Source organism: Rhineura floridana, chromosome 6 (assembly GCF_030035675.1).
Source record: "Rhineura floridana isolate rRhiFlo1 chromosome 6, rRhiFlo1.hap2, whole genome shotgun sequence".
Classification (NCBI taxonomy): Eukaryota; Metazoa; Chordata; class Lepidosauria; order Squamata; family Rhineuridae; genus Rhineura; species Rhineura floridana.
In genome coordinates this window covers 20,382,507-20,403,947 of record NC_084485.1, presented here as the reverse complement: position 1 = coordinate 20,403,947, position 21,441 = coordinate 20,382,507, and the positions used below count along the sequence as shown (strand labels likewise).

The following is a 21,441-nucleotide window of genomic DNA, read 5'->3' as shown; positions in this document are numbered from 1 at the left end:
TCAGCTAACTCTTATACCAACAGGTGCAGTGCAGTGCAACCTGAGAATCCCTGGTTTCATATTTTTAAAAAATCAGGTTTCTAGGCCACATGGTTATCAAGATAGGTTTCAAAATGTGGGGGCAATCTCAGAAGCCAGAAGGGGCTGCATAGAATTTCCAGTGGTCAGGAGGCCGTCCTTCAGTGTCCTCCCTCCATAGCTCTTTGCCTCTCTCTAAGACGAGCCAAAAGATAGCACATTAGAAAAACTTGGAGCACTTCCAGATTGGCACTATTTTTGGGTAGGATTCAATCACATGCAAATTCAGGTTGTGCAATTAAAGTGAATTTGGAGCTTTTGCACAAGAAACCCACTTCCTCACAGACTACAACAAAAAAATGACTTTTTGCAATAAGGAAAGTGATGGGAAAATGCATTGGGAAGTGTGGGACAACATTTGCTTGATGTATTATCATCAGGTCTTCCCACAACCAAACTTGTATGAATGCTCAACAAATAGCCAACATTGTCTAACCTCCCCTCAGACTTTGTGGTTGAACCCTTCCCACAAACTAGTGACAGTCTGGAGGCATGCTGACTTACAGAGCTGCCCTCTGAAGGCCAAACTATATGTTACAAACAGATGCGTATATTTAAATCCCAATGATAAGTTCTTCAGGGGGGAAAACAGTTTCAGGAGGGGATGATTTTTAGTGAAGTGTCAGAGGAGAGAGAACTTAACCTTTACCTACCTTCTTAATGGTACAACTTCCCCCCTCCCCACCCAGAATTCTAGACACACGTCTCCAAAGGTAGGCAGTCTTTTAAAAATGGCTGTACCCAGACTAGCGACAGGCTCTATTTCTGCAATAATCGGATTTGCCATTGGATTAGTTATTATTTCTTATATGCTCTATCTTTGCAGAGAGAATGTTGAAGTAGCAGGTCTCCACGGCTGGTTTCCGATTCATTCTTCTTTTCCAATTCTTTTTTAATCACTTTGAAATCATCATTAGTGTGAGTGATACTTCTATCGGTACACAATAAGACCACTCTCATCCATGATTCGATTGTGGATGAAGGTGCCGATTTGGTGTGCATTACTGAGACCTGGGTGTGTGAGCTGGGAGGAGTTGATCTGACCCAGCTTTGCCCACCTGGATACTCGGTGCAACACCAGCACAGGCTGCAGGGACGGGGAGGAGGAGTTGCTGTGGTCTACAGAACTTCCATCTCTGTCACCAGGAAACCACTCTGTCTTGGAGCGGGCCGTGAGGGCCTGCACCTGGTGTTGGGCTGAGGAGACAGTAAACTAGGATTGCTGCTGGTGTACCGTCCACACTGCTGCCCGGCAGCTTCTCGGACTGAGCTGGCGGAGGCCATCTCAGCCATGGTATTGGAGGAGCCCAGAATGATAGTACTGGGTGATTTCAATGTCCATGCCGAGGCTACCTCTAGAGTCCTGGCTCGGGACTTCATGGCCTCCATGATGACCATGGGGTTGTCTCAAGTCATCATTGGCCTGACGCTTAGGGCAGGGCACACCCTTGACTTGGTTTTTGCTCCAGATGGAGGAAGGGGTGGTCTGGAGATAGGGGGGTGGATATCACCCCCTTGTCATGGTCAGACCACTTCCTGGTGAAGTTTAGACTTATGGCTCCTATCCTCCCCTGCAGGGGTGGTGGACAGATTAAGATGGTCTGCCCCCGGAGCCACAGGAATCCATTGGATTCCTGAATGCCCTGGGGGAGTTCCCAGTAGATAGAGCAGGTGACCCTGTTGAAGCCCTTGTCACGCTGTGGAACAGTGAGGCACGTCGGGCGCTTGACACAGTTGCCCCCGAGCACCCTCTCCAGCATAGTGGAGCCCAGTCTGCACCTTGGTACACCAGTGAGCTAAGAGCAATGAAACAGGCTGGACAACGGCTAGAGCACGTGGTGAAAGACATGCTGTGAGGCTGATCGGACACAAGTAAAACATCATAACTGTGCCTACTGTGTGGCAGTGAGGGCGGCAAAGAAGGGCCACTTCTCTGCCTCCATCGCATCCTCAAGTAGCCATCTGGTAGAGCTTTTCCATATTGTCAGGAGTCTGTTGACATCAACTCCAGGAAATGGAGTTTTACACCCTTCAGAGGCCCACTGTGAATTGTTTGCAAGGCACTTTGAGGGTAAAGTCGCTTGCCTCTGTAGCAGTCTTGATGCCCCCTCTACATCTACTGTAGTCCCCAATGATGTGTCCAGTGCAACGTTTGCTGCAACTTCTTGGGAACTCCTTGGGAACAAGGTGCTTGTGATGATGCGGCCAGCAACATGTCCTCTCGACCCTTGCCCTTCTTGCCTTATTAAAGCTTGCCAAGGGGGTTTGACCAAGTGGATCCAGGGTGTGGTCAAAGCATCACTGCGGGAGGGAGTGGTTCCAGGCACCTTGAAAGAGGCAGTGATCCGACCTCTCCTGAAAAAGCCCACCTTGGACCCATTGGTTTGTGACAACTACTGACCGGTTGCAAATACCCTCTTCTTAGGGAAGGTGATTGAGACGGTTGTGGCGCAGCAATTGCAAGTACTCTTGGATGAAACAGATTTTCTTGACCCATCTCAGTCAGGGTTCAGGCCTGGTTATGGGACTGAATCGGCCTTGGTCACCCTGATGGATGACCTTTATCGGGAGAAGGACAGGGGGAGTGTGACCCTGTTATTCTTACTTGATCTCTTAGCGGCTTTTGATACCATTGACCATGGTATCCTTCTGGACCGACTTGGTGAGATGGGTATTGGAGGCACTGTTTTACAGTGGTTCCAATCCTATCTCCAAGGTCGCTCTCAGAGAACAGCATTGCGTGATTGTCTTTTGGCCCCCTGGGGTGCCGCAGGGTACCATCTTGTCCCCCATGCTGTTTAACATCTATATGAAGTCCTTAGGAGCAGTCATCAGGAGATTTGGGGTGAGGTGTCAGCAGTATGCTGACGATACCCAGCTCTATTTCTCCATAACATCTGAATCTGGAGAGGCCATACAAGCGCTGGACCGCTGCCTGGACTCGGTGGTGGGCTGGATGAGGGCCAATAAACTGAGTTTGAATCCTAGCAAGATGGAGCCCCTATGAGTTGGTAGTTCCTGAGTTCGGATAATTGGTCATTTGCCTGCTTTGGATGGAGTCGTACTCCCTCTGAAAGAGCAGGTCCATAGTCTAGGGGTGCTCCTGAATCCATCTTTGTCACTAGAAGCCCAAGTGACCTCTGTGGGTAGGACTGCCTTTTACCAGCTTTGGCTGATAAGACAGCTGCAGCTGTTTCTGGACCGGGATAGCCTGACCACTGTTGTCCACACACTGGTAACCTCCAGGCTGGATTACTGTAATGTGCTCTATGTGGGGCTGCCCTTGAGGTTGGTCCAGAAGCTGCAGCTGATGCAAAATGCAGCGGTGAGATTGCTCACTGGGGCAGGGTATTGCCAACATGTCACCCCGCTGCTGAAAGAATTGCACTGGGTGCCCATTTGCTACCGGACCAAGTTCATGGTTCTAGTTTTGGTGTACAAAGCCCTATACAGCTCAGGACCAGGATACCTGAAAGAACGTCTTACCCCTTATATACCCACTCTGCAGGTGAGGGCCTCCTGCAGATACCATCTTATCAGGAGGTCCATTCTGCACAATTGAGGAAATGGACCTTTAGTGTGGCGGCACCTACCCTGTGGAATTCCCTCCCTTTGAATATTAGGCAGGTGCCATCTCTGCTATCTTTTCGGCACCTTTTGAAGACTTTCCTCTTTCAACAAGCCTTTTAAGTTGAGACTTATCCCAGTCTGCATCTGTGTTAGAATTGCTTTTAATATGTTTTCTTTAATAATATGTTTTTAACCCTTTTTTGTTTTTAAAGATGTTTTTAAAGCTTTTGAAAAATGTTTTTAACGTTGTTTTGTTTTAATGTATTTTAAGGTCTTTTATGATGTTTTAAAGTTTATTGTATTTTATTATGTTTTATTGTACACCGCCTAGAGTGGCCACTGGCTAGATAGGCGGCCTATAAATTAAAGTTTATTATTATTATTATTATTATTAAAGTGTTTTTAGCATTTCTGTTTGCCGCCCTGGGCTCCTGCTGGGAGGAAGGGCGGGATATAAATCAAATAGTAAATAAATAAATAAAATACTTTCTATGTGAGTTCTTCCAATGTGTATTCCCTTTCACTGATATCAATGAAGTGTTGATTGTAACTGACAGACAGAAAGCAGCATGGGGAATGAGGTGGTGGTGTGAAGCAGCAGGCGGGAAGGCACTGGCTTGATTATCTGCCTTAATCTGTCTGCTCTGCAGTGCACTTTAAAGGAATGTAAACAGGCAATCATTACAGGTTCAGAATAAAGAACAATACCAGTGGAGACTCGTGAATAAATAGCAATAATAATTTCAATAATTCTCTGCAGAGCAAAAACAAAATATCGGAGGAGATCAGAAAAATGAAAAGATATCAGAGGACAAAGGAATCGGATGATTAATGACCACTAGGGGACCATATTTAAAAATGAAACATAAAAAAGGAAAGGATTCCATCCCTAACCCAGACTGGCATTGTTCACGCCACCTGTATAGTTATTTGTGGGGAAAATCTAAACTGTGTCTGAACTTCTAGTTGTTTTAATGTTTCAGACACCATTGAGCTGCCATTCATCATTTGCTAATGAATGAGGTTGCACAGTGCATTCCATTTAAAAATAAGAAGATAGTTTGTCACCTGAATCCTTTTCTTTTTCAGACTTCTGCCCAGCTTCTACTTCCGGCACCCACTTCTCCAAGTTGGTGAGCTCTTTCTGCTTTGGGTTGATCAAGTCCATCCTGCAGATTCACAACAGAAGAAAAAATGCTTCCTTGGGCTGAAAGCAGCTTGCACACATTTGTCAATCTTCATCAGCGTCTTCACAAATTATATTTGCAAACAGTGCTGGGTGAATTCTCCCGGTTTCAGGCTGTGAGCACACTAGTTGCCTACATCAAAGCATTTCTATTGGCCACACTAGAGGGGGAACAGTTTGATCTGGCAATCAGTTGTGAAATCCCTTCGAAGCCAATCTTAAAAAAAATGCACTCAAGCTGATCCACCAGGTTTTACAGTAAAAAGTGGCGGGATTTGACTTGTGTTGTGTGCCCATTTTCAGAAAAGATAGGTGCCGCAGAACAGTAAGTGTCTCCCTACCTTCAGTTCAGAATTAGGATTGGCCGCACCACCACATAATATCTCAATTTATTCCAAGTCCAGTTCTGACCGCATTATGCTCCTGATGATATAACTGAGTGTGGCTGGAAACACACTTGAGGTTGTACTGGTTTCAGTGTGCCTCCACCTCTGTTTTCTGAAACCAGGGGTACACGACATTAGTCAAATTCTGCCCCCTTTTACTCCAAAACTTGAGAAATTGGAGACAGAGTATGTTTTAGTCAGCTTCACACAGGCTTCAAAACTGACTGGCCATCAATCCCGTTGCCAATCTGAGGTGGTATCCAATAGAAATCCTTTGTTGCAGGCTTAGGCAGAGACAGTGATAGGCCCAATGCTTTGCTGTGGGTGGCCCTAAAAAGTCTGACATCAGCAGTGGGGAAAGGAGATGTGTCCAGCTCTTGGCAAATACATTTAAAATCGCAACCAGACAAACGGTCTCACTGCTTTTGAAACACTAGTGTGCACGTAGCTTCTGATGGGGCCTCAGCACCTTCTCCTAACCCCCACCTAGGAGTCCCCCCAATCCCTGCCTGCCATACATTCAACATGCCCTACATGTCCCTGTACCCTGCTCCACTGTTGCCTTTCTATTTCGTATCCCTTACAGATGGGCTTGGCGGTGGTAGCAAAAGTAGCAGTGGCAAGGAGATCTCACTGGAGGCTTCTCTTGATTCCTAATGCCTTCAGGAACATTGCCATAAGCATCAGAGGTGCCAGGGGCCTAGGGAAATATAATTTTCTCAGGGTGCCCAACTCCTTTATATGGATGTCGGGCACCCTGGAAACTACAGATCCAAGGGCTTCTAGGACAACCAATAATCTTAGATTGAAGGCAAGCATTGCAAGCTGCTAAATTTTATATGCCGAACTAGGAAATAATGAAATTCAGCAGCATCATTACTTTGCAGCCCAATTCTGTCAGTGTTCGCCCAGTTGTTTGTTCCACCAAGCACAATAGGACTAACTCCCAGGGAAGTATTCCTAATTCCTACCAAAATGAGAGAACAATATGCTAAGTGTCGAGGATACTCTTAATATCTACCTGAGACCATTCTTAAGAGTGTGTCAGGGACAGCCAGAAGTTCTCTGCAATATGCCACCTTTTGGAAAGAGATGACTTGGCCATAGTACTCCATGCTCTGGTCACTTCCAGACTGAGTTAATGCAATGTGCTCTACTTGGGGCTGCCCTTGAAGATGACTTGGAAACTGGTCCAAAATGCAGCAGTCAGATTACAGGCTGAGGCTGCTTTTAGAACTCCTATAACCCCTGTTCTAAAACAGCTAAACTGGTAGCCAGATCGTTTCCAGGCTTAAAGCCCTAAATGACTTAGGCCCCAAATATCTGAGAACCACCTGCTTCCCAACAGACCCTCTTGGGTGTTAAGAACAGCAGAGGGGATCTTCTTGGTAGTTCTGCCACCCTCAGAAGTTTGGGGGATAGTGGCCCAGGAGAGGGCATTGTCTGTGGCAGCCCCTATGTAGTGGAATTCCGAACCACTTCTGGGTCAATTGTTCTACAATTCTGTGAATAAATTGAGGGTGGAGAGAAACTTACTGTCTCTTCATGGTTTGCATTGATTTTCTCTCTTCTCCCATCCTGAGCACCACCATTTTTTTCCGCTTTACTTCAAACAGCTCACCTCCTCTGCATGGGCGAGACAGTTAGGAACAATCTTTAATAAGTTCCACTTTGCTGGATTAGATCAAGGGTCCATCTAGTCCTGCGTTTAATGGTAGCCAGCCAGATGCCTCTGGGAAGCCCGAAAGCAAAGCAAGAAGCTAAGAGCCCTCCTTTGTTGACAGTTTCCAATATCTAGTACTCGGATCAGAGGTATACTTCCCCTGTGCATTTAGCTAGCATCGCTCATAATTCTATCCATCATGAATTTCTTGGATACTTTTTTTATTAAAGCCTACAAAGCTGCAGTGAAAGTGATTTCTGAGTATCATGAAGTAAGCAGACCATTTCTTTCATATATTCACTAATGGGCAAAAAAAACCTTGCAGTTTAAGAACATACCTATAGCCAACAGATATTTCTATCAAACTTTAAAAAGCAAGGATATTGGGCAGCTATAGCACCAGGGGAACAGGAGACCTGACCTCTTCTCTGAGACATTGGACTGCCCTACAAATTTGTGTAGATGGGCGTGTAGACCGCAAGGTGTTTTGCCTGCCTGGTGCGAAGGTTGCGGATATCGCCCGTCGTTTAGATAGTTTGGTAGACAGTGCTGGGAAGGAGTCAGTGGTCGTGGTGCACGTTGGCACCAACGACATGGGGAAATGCAGCCGTGAGGTCCTGGAAGCAAAATTTAGGTTGCTAGGTAGGATGCTGAAAGCCAGGACCTCCAAGGTGGCTTTCTCTGAAATGCTACCGGTTCCACGCGCAGGACCAGCCAGACAGGCCCAGCTTCGCAGTCTCAATGCGTGGATGAGACAATGGTGTCGGGTGGAAGGGTTTGGATTTGTTAGGCACTGGGGAACATTTTGGGACAAGCCGGGCCTGTACAAAAGGGATGGGCTCCACTTGAACCAGAATGGAACCAGACTGCTGGCACTTAAAATTAAAAAGGTGGCAGAGCAGCTTTTAAACTGACTGAGGGGGGAAACCCGACAGGAGCTGAGAAAGGTCCGGTTCGGAATAAACCTCCCCCCTGGGATAAAAACCAAAGAAATGATGAAATTTTAAAAGGGGTAGGCCTAGAAGTAGGCATTGTGAGAGCAGGGGCACAGGATATAAATTCAGAAGAGCAAAATTACCACAGGCCTAACCACAAGTGCCAAAGACACTTGAAGAGAGACACTGCTTACAAGTGCCTGTACGCTAATGCTAGGAGCCTGCGAACCAAGATGGGAGAACTGGAGTGCTTGGTCTTAGACGAGAGCATTGATATAGTGAGCATAACGGAGACCTGGTGGAATGGAGAAAACCAGTGGGATACGGTTATCCCTGGATATAAACTATATCGGAAGGACAGGGAAGGACGTATTGGTGGCGGAGTCGCTCTATACGTGAAAGAAGGCATTGGATCCAGCAAGCTCGAAACCCCAAAAGAGGCAGACTCCTCCACAGAATCGTTGTGGGTGGTGATACCATGCCCCAGGAGGGACTTAATACTGGGAACGATCTATCGTCCCCCTGATCAAAATGCTCAGGGAGACCTGGAGATGAGATATGAAATTGAGGAAGCATCCAAACTAGGAAATGTGGTAGTAATGGGTGACTTCAACTACCCGGACATAGACTGGCCGCATATGTGTTCCAGTCATGACAAAGAAGCAAAGTTTCTAGATATTCTAAATGACTATTCCCTAGACCAGTTGGTCATGGAACCGACCAGAGGGACGGCAACCCTGGACTTAATCCTCAGTGGGGACCGCGACCTGGTGCGAGATGTAAGTGTTGTTGAACCGATTGGGAACAGTGACCACAGTGCTATTAAATTAAACATACATGTAACTGGCCAATTGCCAAGAAAATCCAACACGGTCACATTTGACTTCAAAAGTGGAAACTTCACAAAAATGAGGGGATTGGTAAAAAGAAAGCTGAAAAACAAAGTCCAGAGGGTCACATCACTCGAAAATGCTTGGAAGTTGTTTAAAAACACTATATTAGAAGCTCAACTGGAGTGCATACCGCAGATCAGAAAAGGTACCGCCAGGGCCAAGAAGATGCCAGCATGGTTAACGAGCAAAGTCAAGGAAGCTCTTAGAGGCAAAAAGTCTTCCTTCAAAAAATGGAAGTCTTGTCCGAATGAAGAAAATAAAAAAGAACACAAACTCTGGCAAAAGAAATGCAAGAAGACAATAAGGGATGCTAAAAAAGAATTTGGGGAGCACATTGCTAAGAACATAAAAACCAACAACAAAAAATTCTATAAATACATTCAAAGCAGGAGACCATCTAGGGAGGCGATTGGACCCTTGGATGATAAGGGAGTCAAAGGTGTACTAAAGAACGATAAGGAGATTGCAGAGAAGCTAAATGAATTCTTTGCATCTGTCTTCACAGTGGAAGATATAGGGCAGATCCCTGAACCTGAACTAACATTTGCAGGAAGGGATTCTGAGGAACTGAGACAAATAGTGGCAACGAGAGAGGAAGTTCTAAGCTTAATGGACAATATAAAAACTGACAAATCACCGGGCCCGGATGGCATCCACCCGAGAGTTCTCAAAGAACTCAAAGGTGAAATTGCTGATCTGCTAACTAAAATATGTAACTTGTCCCTTGGGTCCTCCTCTGTGCCTGAGGACTGGAAAGTGGCAAATGTAACACCAATCTTCAAAAAGGGATCCAGAGGGGATCCGGAAATTACAGGCCAGTTAGCTTAACTTCTGTGCCTGGAAAACTGGTAGAAAGTATTATTAAAGCTAGATTAACTAAGCACATAGAAGAACAAGCCTTGCTGAAGCAGAGCCAGCATAGCTTCTGCAAGGGAAAGTCCTGTCTCAGTAACCTATTAGAATTCTTTGAGAGTGTCAACAAGCATATAGATAGAGGTGATCCAGTGGACATAGTGTACTTAGACTTTCAAAAAGCGTTTGACAAGGTACCTCACCAAAGGCTTCTGAGGAAGCTTAGCAGTCATGGAATAAGAGGAGAGGTCCTCTTGTGGATAAGGAATTGGTTAAGAAGCAGAAAGCAGAGAGTAGGAATAAACGGACAGTTCTCCCAATGGAGGGCTGTAGAAAGTGGAGTCCCTCAAGGATCGGTATTGGGACCTGTACTTTTCAACTTGTTCATTAATGACCTAGAATTAGGAGTGAGCAGTGAAGTGGCCAAGTTTGCTGATGACACTAAATTGTTCAGGGTTGTTAAAACAAAAAGGGATTGCGAAGAGCTCCAAAAAGACCTCTCCAAACTGAGTGAATGGGCAGAAAATGGCAAATGCAATTCAATATAAACAAGTGTAAAATTATGCATATTGGAGCAAAAAATCTTAATTTCACATATACGCTCATGGGGTCTGAACTGGCGGTGACCGACCAGGAGAGAGACCTCGGGGTTGTAGTGGACAGCACGATGAAAATGTCGACCCAGTGTGCGGCAGCTGTGAAAAAGGCAAATTCCATGCTAGTGATAATTAGGAAAGGTATTGAAAATAAAACAGCCGATATCATAATGCCGTTGTATAAATCTATGGTGCGGCTGCATTTGGAATACTGTGTACAGTTCTGGTCACCTCATCTCAAAAAGGATATTATAGAGTTGGAAAAGGTTCAGAAGAGGGCAACCAGAATGATCAAGGGGATGGAGCGACTCCCTTACGAGGAAAGGTTGCAGCATTTGGGGCTTTTTAGTTTAGAGAAAAGGCGGGTCAGAGGAGACATGATAGAAGTGTATAAAATTATGCATGGCATTGAGAAAGTGGATAGAGAAAAGTTCTTCTCCCTCTCTCATAATACTAGAACTCGTGGACATTCAAAGAAGCTGAATGTTGGAAGATTCAGGACAGACAAAAGGAAGTACTTCTTTACTCAGCGCATAGTTAAACTATGGAATTTGCTCCCACAAGATGCAGTAATGGCCACCAGCTTGGATGGCTTTAAAAGAAGATTAGACAAATTCATGGAGGACAGGGCTATCAATGGCTACTAGCTGTGATGGCTGTGCTCTGCCACCCTAGTCAGAGGCAGCATGCTTCTGAAAACCAGTTGCTGGAAGCCTCAGGAGGGGAGAGTGTTCTTGCACTCGGGTCCTGCTTGCAGGCTTCCCCCAGGCACCTGGTTGGCCACTGTGAGAACAGGATGCTGGACTAGATGGGCCACTGGCCTGATCCAGCAGGCTCTTCTTATGTTCTTATGTTCTTATGTCAAAATGCAAGCACAATTTGGATTGGTCTTTCACAGTCCAATCCACTTCCTGTGTAGCTTGGAAGAATTTGGTAACGTGCCTCTGAGCATATGGTGAGTGATGGCAACACCTGCCATCTCCACAGATGTAGAATTACATTTTTGTATGTTTGTTGGTGTTCTACTTTGCTTCTTTCCTGTGTTACTACTGTTTCTACAGAGAATCTAGCCTAGAAATTTTTATTTCTCTCATTATTCATCATAGAAATCTGTGTCAAATTTATTTTTATTAATTTCAAAGCCTTTTTATAGGTCAATGTCGTACAATGAAAACAGCCTTTTGTGTTTCAAATTGGAGGGTATGTTCTATTTCTATTATGGGTGCATTAACAGTGGAATCTGAAACTGCAGTTTGATGTAAATCAGACTGAATACAATATGTTGCTACTTAATCAATTAAAAGCAATTGGAAAAAACAAACTTTGCCTGCCCAAGATGCATATATTCAGCCTGCTATGCTAGGCCAATTAAAACCATAGATCACACATAGAAATTTGTTAGAATATATTTCACCTCCCGCTGTTTTATCTTGTGCAAACTGAGACACTCCTCATATCCATTGGAGACTATTCTGCGGAATAGTCAGTGCCATTATTCCACAATTGTTTTTGGAGTATTTTTAGTGTTGCAAAGTGTTGCTGTAATTCACATATTCACAGAAACAGAAGCAAAAGAAAATGATTTACTATAGGAATGTTCACTAAAATTGGAAATTTGGTTTAATTTAAAGTGACTATCTGAACTCATCAACTGTCTTAATAGTGTTGCTTCTTCCCAGCTAAAACAAGATTAGCACAACACATGTCTTGTTTCTGTTATTTGGGCTGATTGCAGGTGTTGCCACCACTCACCATATTCTCAGAGGCAAATGTTACCAAATTCTTCCAAGCTACACAGGAAATGGATTGGATTGCATTTTTACAAATTTGTAGGGCAGTACAATATCTAAGAGAGTAGGTCGGGTCTCCTGCTTCACGGGTGCATTCACCAGAACTGCCCAGTTTCCCTGCTTTTTAAAGTTTGATAGAAATATCTGTTGGCTATAGGTACATTCTTAAACCGCAACGTTTATTTGCCGATTAGTGAATTTCTCTGCTTTTTAATCCAAGAGGTAAGAAATGGGATCGTGTGCAAGTTTGCTGAGAATGGACCGATCATTTGCATGCTGCAATCATGCTTAGGATAGGTGAACCTGACAACAGGGGATGGAGAGGGGAGGAAGAGGAAGGAAAGGGGTAGGGGAGAAGAGAAGGGAGGAAGGGCAGAGGGGGGAGGGGGAGGGAGCAGGCAGGAGGGGGAGGGGAGGAGGACAGGTTTGATTATTTGCATGCTTATTGAGTTCAATGGGACTTACTCCCATGCAATCATGCTTAGCATATGTGGGGAGGAGGAGGAGAAGGGGGAAGGACGGAGGGCTGGAGTGGGCAGGGGAGGAGGAAGAAAAAAGAGGGGAGGGGAGGAAGAAGGGAGGAGGAAGGGAGAGGAGAAGGAAAGGAGGGAAAAGTCAGATCTGATCATTTGCATTCTTATTGAATTCAGTGGGATTTACTCCCATGAAATCATGGTTAGGATAGGTAAAACTTTAGAGGAGAGGGAAGGAGGAAGGGAGGAAAGAGGGGGGCGGAAGGAGTGGGAGGGGGAAGAAGGGGATTGGAAGGGGATGGGAGAAGGAAGGGAGAGGGAAGGGGCAAACTGGAGGTGGTGAGAGGGAGGAGAGGGGAGGGCTGGTTTCAATATTTGCATGGATATTTTCAATGGGATTTACTCCCATGCAATCATGCTTAAGATAGGTAGAACTGACCTTAGGGGAGGAGGAGGAGGGGGGATTGGAAGGGGAGGGAGGTGCAAGGGAAAGGGGAGGGAAGGGGCAAGAGGGAGGGGATAGGGAGGAAGAGGAGGGGAGGGCAGGTTTGATCATATGCATGCTTTTGAGTTAAATGGGATTTACTCCTGTGCAGTTATGCTTAGGATAGGTGAAACTGACCTGGGGGGGAGCAGGGAGGGGAGAAGAGGGAGGGATGGGAGGAGGAGGGCAGGAGGGGGAGGGGAGGAGATTGGATGGGTGGGCGGGCACTGAGCAGAAGGAAAACCCCTTTCCTTTCCAAAAGGAAAACATTGAGAGCAGTTTCATTGTTTTTCAGGGTTTCCCTCCATCTTTTTATTTTACAGCAGGCACATGTAGCCTCCCACCCAAATTTAAACCAAAAATATCCCTGGCCACATCCGCACCAGACCTTTATTTCACTTTACACAGTCATGGCTTCTCCCAAAGAATCCTGGGAAATGTAGTTAGTGAAAGGTGCTGAGAGTTGCTAGGAGACACCCTGTTCCCCTCACAGAGCTTCAGTCAGAGAGTGGGCTGTTCAACCACTCTAGCCACTGGAACTCTGTCAGTGGAATAGGAGTCTTCTCTCAGCATCCTTCACAAACTACACTTCCCAGGATTCTTTGGGGAAGCCATTGCAGTCTAAAGTGAAACAAAGGGTCTGGTGTGGGTGTGGCCCCCTGATTCGGCAAGCCAAGCAGCTATGAGTCTGGCTATTAGAACACTGACAGTTGGTTCTTACTGAGCATGCCCAACATTATCATTGAGTTCAATGCAAATTTTCTTAAATTAATTAAAAATCAGCCAGGCATTTTTTTAACTGCAGAAGGTGAAGGTCAGAGTATGGAGCAAGGTCAGTAATAGGATTACAGGTACTCTGTGAACATGGCTGATTTTTAATTAATTTCAACAAATTATGAGAACACTGATAGAAAAACATCCAAAAGGGGTCTGGGTTTCCCCCCCTCTTTTTACACTTTGAACTCTCAATTCTCTCTGATTGTTTTGTGTATCACCATGAAAATTTAGAAAGTTGTTAAGCAAGCGTTTCTGAGTTCAGCATTGTAAGTTTTGTAAGGTTCTGTTTTGAAATGAGCTTATGGGAAGCATCAGAGTGGCATGGGGGTATTTTCAATTTAACATTGCAGAATGCAAAAAATCCATGCTGACTATAGTATAATAATTATTTATCTTAGATACCGAAGGTTGTATCCAAAGAAGTGACAAGGACTTCCATTTACGCAATAGAGCTGCTCCTCTTTTACCTTCCCCATGTGCCCCAAATCTGTTCTGGAGTTTTCCCAAACCCTCTGGAGCAGACTGCGGGATGGAGATGGAGGAGAACTTCCATTGTGCATGTGGAAGTCCTAATAGGATGGTGTTGTTCAATGCAACCCAACACTGCTACTAATTTTATGTCATCCTTAACAGCTGGCCCCTGTATTGAGCCCCATGCCCCCCATCCTAGAGGCACCTTCCAGATGAATTCTATTTCAAGTGCGATTCACATGTTTCCTTTCATTCCATGAGAATATATGAAGCCATGCTCTTCCATCTGGGACTTGGGCTCACTGTTGGTTGCCACAATTTGAATATTAACAATGGACAGATGAGTTCAAAAAAGGCATACCTGTCTATCATCTTGAACATTCTAGATTTTTGTCCTTCCAGTGTTCTATCATTAAATATCATCAAAGATATTTCAACATCCCTTGTCTTTCTATCACTTGGTGCAGGAGTAGCCAACTGGGTGTGCTTCAGATGTTGTTGGATTCCAACTCCCATAATCCCTAACCATTGGCCATGTTGGCTGGGCCTGATGGGAGTTTCAGTCCAATAAAATTTGGAGAGTGCCATGTTGGCTATCCCTGACTTTCTACATGTATGGAGATGGAGGAGAAGTTCCATTGTGCACATGGAGGTCCTTGCACTAATGGGATGGCATTGTTTAATGCAACCCAACACTGCTACTGATTTTAACTAGGTGTGTCATCCTTAACAGCTGCCCCCTGTATTGAGCCCCGTCCCCCCCCCCATCCTAGAGGCATCTTCCAGATGAATTCTATTTCAAATGTGAAATTTAGAGGGTTGATAAGCAAGCATTTCTGAGTTCAGGACTATATGTTTTATAAGGTTTTGTTTTGAGATGAGCTTATGAGAAGCATCAGAATGGTATGGAGGTATTTTCAACGTAACATTGCGGAATGTGAAAAATCCATGCTGGCTATAGTATACGTCCACTCTCATGGCTTAATAATTTACTAACTTAATAGATAGAAACAGCGCTCATGGTTAGAATGAAATTTCAATTTGTAACACGTTTGGGAATAGGAAAAAAATCCTATTATAACAAGTCAGACTCTAAAGGTCTTTAAAAATAAACCAGTTGAAGGATCATAGATATTAAGATCCTACTTTGAAAAACCTATCTATTAGGTTTGCATACAAACTGGTAAGAAAAGCTATATTCCTGTTTTTAATTTGCTAAGGGCTAAATCTAACATTACTGGAGTAAAAAAAAGGTAAAGGTGTCTCTGCACTTATAGTGCGAGTCGTTTCCGACTCTTAGGGTGACGTCTTGCAATGTTTACTAGGCAGACTGGAGTAGTGCAAGAGCTATTCCCCAGTGGCAGGAACTCACCCTGAGTTTGGCAACTGACATGGGAGAGAGATGCAACCCCATCACGCGCCTGGCATGCGATTGCTTCCTAGCAAAGTATATTATTTGAATGGCATAGGATCTAGTGCTAGAGGAGAAATTTGATTCAGTTCACATTCAAAGCTGAATATGCAGATTTCCGAAACAATATGAGAACCGAAACACAGCCATCTTTCCAAATTCACACTTATCCAAATTTTGCGATGCAGTTCTCCAACCAAGCAATGTTTACAAAAATGCATATATTTTGGGAAAGTGTGAACAAAATGAATATATTCATAAAGATAACATATAAACATGCAATGCAGTAGGATAAATTGCTTACAAAATGTGTACATTAGTAAAAGCTGCATAAAAATATGTTTATTATGATCTATTATCTATGATTCAATTAGGAGAAATTCACACTAAAATGCTGAAGAATTTTCCTGAGGATCTTTTTTTAAAAAAATTAATAAATCACAAATTGCTGCAGAAACATAGAGAACCGAATTTAAGATTAGAAAAATGAGAAACTGAGAGGACTGAAATTGACAGACCATTCCATCCCTAATCTAGCCACAAGGAAGCAGCAACCACACTATTCCAGTAACTTACAAGAAAATGGTAAATTTCACAGACAGGGAGCAATCTAGAGCAACAGACCCTTCAGCGACCCAGTTCCACCCTGGTCGCATATTTCACCCTACCAGTTTGGTCGGTTGGTGAACGGGCCTTTATTCTGTGGCACTATTTCCAGCTCTTCTCTCAATAATCAAGTGCAATCTTCTTTAGACTTTGTACATCTTTCACACGTACCTGAAGGCTAAGATCTCAGCAGCCTTAAGATCTGCTACAAAATAGAGGTAGTAGTAGCTAGTAAAAATTCTCCGCTGGATCAGCAGGAAAGTGAAGCATACGGCATCCCAGGTTATTCCTGCTTTGTTCTCAGGCAGTTCACATGTCTCATCCTCAGGTGGATCTATGCAGGAGGAAAACATGCACACATTTTTCCAGGTAGCTATGATGTGTGTGGCTCATGTTGCTCTAATTAGGTCATAATTTAATGTGGAGACCAGGGATGACCTTTGCTTCTGCGGAGATGACAAAACAGGATCAATAACTGTTGGCAAAGGTGCAAACATGAGCTTCGGTGTCAGATCTTTATGCCATTGTCATTAGATTAAGTTCACTGGTGATTGTGAAGGAATTCACAATCTGGACTGTTTGTATGGACACTGCTTTAATATGGACTGTTGTTGTTGCTATATGCCTTCAAGTCAATTATGACTTATGGCGACCCTATGAATCAGCAACCTCCAAGAGCATCTGTCATGAACCACCCTGTTCAGATCTTGTAAGTTCAGGTCTGTGGCTTCCTTTATGCAATCAATCCATCTCTTGTTTGGCCTTCCTCTCTTTCTATTCCCTTCTGTTTTTCCCAGCATTATTATCTTTTCTAGTGAATTAGGTCTTCTCATTATGTGTCCAAAGTATGATAACCTCAGTTTGTGGACTGTTGCATTTTATATGGAGATGCATATCTTTCTTGTCTATTGCATATCTTTCTTGTCTGTTTGGGGGATTATAGGGGTTAACCCGCTCAAAAGACCTGGTCTGGCTGCTCACATTACCTGGCCTGTGAGGGTCAAATGACAAGGCAGTGAAATTCCATTGCATACCTCAGAGATGACATGTCTCTTGTCTGAGGGCAGGAAAATTAAAAGCTCCAAACTTCCTGGAAGCTGTACCCTGCTGGGTGAAGCTAGTGACTGGCAAGGGGAGCATCTAACAATACTGGACAGCCAGGAAGAGGGATAGATCAAGGTGGATCTCAGTGTGGTAAGGAGAAACTTGGTAAGCCTGGGAGAGGGCCAGAAAGCAAGAAAGGGATGCTACTTGAGAGTAAGAATCTCCTGACATCTTGGTGAATTGAGGGATTGTTATAGCTTAGGGAAAGGGGATGGCATCTTAATCTAGTTTATTTGGTTATTTTGCTCCAAGGGAATATACTGGTTTTCTGTAACTTTTGCATTGCATATTTTTCTCTTAAACTTTTTTTTCTGTTCTTATTAAATGTTAAGTCTTGTCTCCTGACTTTCACCACTTATATGTGAAGCCAGATTATACACTACCTAGAGAGGCTTCTGCGAGACCCAAGGGAGGTTTTATTATTTTATTATTGGGCTGATTAATGGGGGGTCATCCTATAGTCAAATTTCCCCCTTTTTGCATGGCAGCAAGTTCTTGATAAGGGAAGGTTGGGCTGAGCAGAGGGATACACTCTGTGTTAACAGGGAACTCCCTTCCTTCAGACAGCACGGGACCCAGGGTAGCTGGGGCAGCCGTCACAGTAATCAATGGGAAATTTGACATGCAAGCTATATAGAGCCCAGGCCATGTTGTCTACCTATGCAAGTCCTAATTCACATCCCAAAGCAACATGCAAACTGAAATGCAGTTATCCTTTGAAATTCACACTTCTGCAAATCTTGTGATGCAGTTCACCGGCCAAATAATGTGAACAAAAATACATATATAACAGGAAAGTGGGTGTACAAATGCATATATTAGTGAAAATAACATACAAAAGTACATCGTATTAGAGAAAAAGTGCTTGCAAAAAGGTGTACCTTAGGCAAACAGGCATGCAAAAATGGGTATATTAGGACAAATTAAGTGCAGACAAATATTCATGAGGACTACTGATGTAGGAATTTGGAAAACTGAACTTAATATTAGAAAATTAGCAAATGAAATGGACAAAATTCTCCATCCCTGCCTAATTAACGTAAGCTTCACCAACATGGTGTCCTCCAGGTGTTTTGGAGTACCATTCTCTTCAGCCAGCACAGCCATGTTGGCTGGGGCTGATGGAAGTTGCAGTCCAAAGCATCTGGAGAGCACCAGGTTAGGGAAGTCTATTTTAACCAGTACACTGAGCTCCTTGAAAGTTTGGACTAAAACCTGGAGCATACTTACGTACTTACTTACTTACTTACTTACTTACTTACTTACTTACTTACTTACTTACTTACTTACTATTTGATTTATATCCCATCCTTCCTCCCAGCAGGAGCCCAGGGTGGCAAAATTCACTGCCCCACTGACATCAGAGCCACCAGCCTCCACTAGGGATGGGGCAGGAATTTGATTCAGTTCACATTTAAAGCCAAATTTATCAAATTCACATTTTCTGAAACAACATGACAACCGAAACATAGTCATCCTTCAAAAATCACACTTATCCGAATTTTGCAATGCAATTCTCCAACTAGGCAATGTTTACAAAAAATGCATATATTAGAGGGAAATATGCATAAAAATGAATATATTAACAAAAATAACATACAAAAATGTGTTACATCAAGAGATATTGCTTGCAAAAATGCATACATTGATCAAAATTGCATACAAAAGCATGTTTAGTAGGAGAAATTCTCACTAAAACGCTGGATAATTTTCATAAGGATTTTTTAAAAAAAGACCAAATTGTGGGAGAAATGCGGAGAACCAAATATAAGATTGGAAAAATGGGAAACTGAGAACCAAAATTAACCAGTCCATCCATCCCTAGCCTCCACTGTATGCTAGCAAGGCAGGCTACAGGGTCTAACTCATTGTGGCCTAGTCAGCAGCACATTCAGAGGCCTGGTGCTTGCATCAGCCAGGCAGAATGTCAACAGGGATCGGGAGGGAGGAAGAAATGCCAGGTCAATGTGCCAGCTACCAGGCTGCAGGGTCTTGTGCTGGCCCCTCCCCACCTATTCCCCACCCCTGAAATGCACCATTTTGAGGGTTTCCACTAGCTTGTTGGTAGCGTCCTCCTGTTCACTGTTTGGGCAGATGCATCAGGGTGCTCCTCACTGGTGGGGACTTCCTCACTGATGATGGACCTGCCCAGACAGTGGAGGTTGGCGGAACCAGGCTAGACTGAATGGAGGGATGCTTCCATCCCATCCAAATCCTCTCCAGCAAAGTAGCTTGGGAGTTTGGATTCCTCTGTTCATACTGAGTGCCTTTAAAAGTCTATGTTTTAATTTAAAAAAAGGTTGTGTAACATGATAGAAAAGGTAGAAAGCAGTTGTGATTCTCATTCTCATTAAAAGAGAGGCTGCCCAGGAAAGCATGAAGATGGCCAGGTCTGCAATGATGAGTGGCATGGATACCATGATGGAGATCAACATGAGGGAGATGTTGGTTGATGGTGTTGACCAAATGATAGAAATATCTGAGGATATGATAGACTACTACCTGCCAGTAACAGATGAGGAGCTAGCTGCCATTGCAGCTTCTATGGTAGTAAGAGTCCCTGAAGAAGATCCCCTTGAAGAGGAGAAAAAGGAGGAAAGGATGGAAGAGGAGGAGGGCTACTATGAGCACCTGGGCTCCCTCTCTGCCTTGCTCCGACACAGATCCTACCAGAGTTCTCTGGCAAAGATGCAAAGGATCAAGCGTGGTGCTCAGGAGGTACTCTTCCAGCTTCAAGAAGCCATTCTGTTGGTGAAGTACACCATGCAGTCTTTGTATAGGCAATTTAATCCAAAAGCTAATGCTCATCGGAAGGAAATGGAGCCTGTTTTCCTGGAGTGGAACGGGGGTCAACCAGGACCAAGGGAGACCTCTGAAGAGAGTTGGTTAGAGATAGCATCCCAGGCTCTGAACCTGTCCCGCAGCGTTATCCAACAGATGCAGACTATCTGCCTGAGACTCTTGGCTAATATGCAGGGCCTTCCTGCTGCTCTCCAAGAAAAGGTGCAGCAAGCTTACAGCAGCATGGAGGAGCTGCAGGCTGCCCTCTCCAGTGCCAAATCCTTGAAGGACCTTCCTAGTGGTGGCCTAAAGCAAAGTCAGGAGAAGATTGAAAAGGCCCAAGAGGCCATATGTGAGGTCATGGAGTATGTGATGCTGAGAACTCCCTTCACATGGGTGGCTGGGTCCTTCTCTCCTGCTGGAACCTCTGCAGTAGGACTGGAAGAGGAGGCAAAGGTGGAGGCCTAAAGGAATGCCAAGCCTGGGGATCTGCTTGGAGCTATGGGTTGTCTGCCTCTCATGGAGCAATATGTAGCTTGTGTAAGAATTCTAATGTTTGAAGAAGGTATAAGTGTATTTTAATCTGTTTTTAAAGGGTATTTCCAATTGTATTTTACTAGTGTTGTATTATGATGCTGTTTGGTTTTTGTTGTTGTTTCTCTGTTTTTGGTTTTTGACTTTTATATTTATTGTAGTTATATATTGAGCTGTTTATCTCTTATGTACACCGCCCAGAGAGCCGTTAGGCTTAGGGCAGTATATAAATGAAATTAATTAATTAATTAATCAATCAATCAATTAATTAATTAATTACATAAATAAATAAATAAATAAAAGCATTTATAGAAGCCGCTCTCTTTATACATCCTACTTACCTACATCATATCCTGGTATCGTGCAGAACATACCAAAGGTCTGAATTAACCAACAATGGCTTCTTTGTAATTTACTAAGATAAGCACATGCTCCAATCTGTGGACAAAGAGGAGGAAAAAGTAACAGTTCAGCAAGATTCTAATACATTCCTCGAAGGTCCAGACTGGTCTTTTCAAACCAGTACAGCGAGATAGCAATAGCAGCATCTCAGGTTAAACAGGGCATCATACTTGTGCATTATTTCCATGCCTGAATAAATATGGAAGTGTATTGTCTGGGTGAACAACATCCTCTTAGATCAGTGGTGGGGAAACCTGTGGCTCTCCAGACGATGCTAAACTACAACTCCTATTATCCCTGGCCATTGACCTGACCTCCTCTCTGAGATATTGTACTGCCCTACAAATTTGTAAAAATGCAATCCAAACCTTTTTGCTCTCCAGATGATGCTAAACTACAACTCCTATTATCCCTGGCCATTGGCCACTTTTGTTGGGGCTGATGAGAGT

The 21,441-nt window shown here is 44.0% G+C and overlaps 1 protein-coding gene across 1 annotated transcript in view; it reads right to left on the bottom strand.

Annotated features, from left to right (window-relative positions):
• Positions 1-21,441, bottom strand: part of LOC133386506 (piezo-type mechanosensitive ion channel component 2-like) — a 129,552-nt gene that overhangs the window by 45,566 nt on the left and 62,545 nt on the right. The window contains exons 23-26 of the mRNA XM_061630163.1: positions 20,932-21,028; positions 16,343-16,505; positions 6,757-6,846; positions 4,717-4,817 (exon numbers count right to left, since the gene is read on the bottom strand). Coding sequence (XP_061486147.1) covers positions 4,717-4,817; positions 6,757-6,846; positions 16,343-16,505; positions 20,932-21,028 — 451 coding nt within the window. The remainder of the gene's footprint in view (positions 1-4,716; positions 4,818-6,756; positions 6,847-16,342; positions 16,506-20,931; positions 21,029-21,441) is intronic.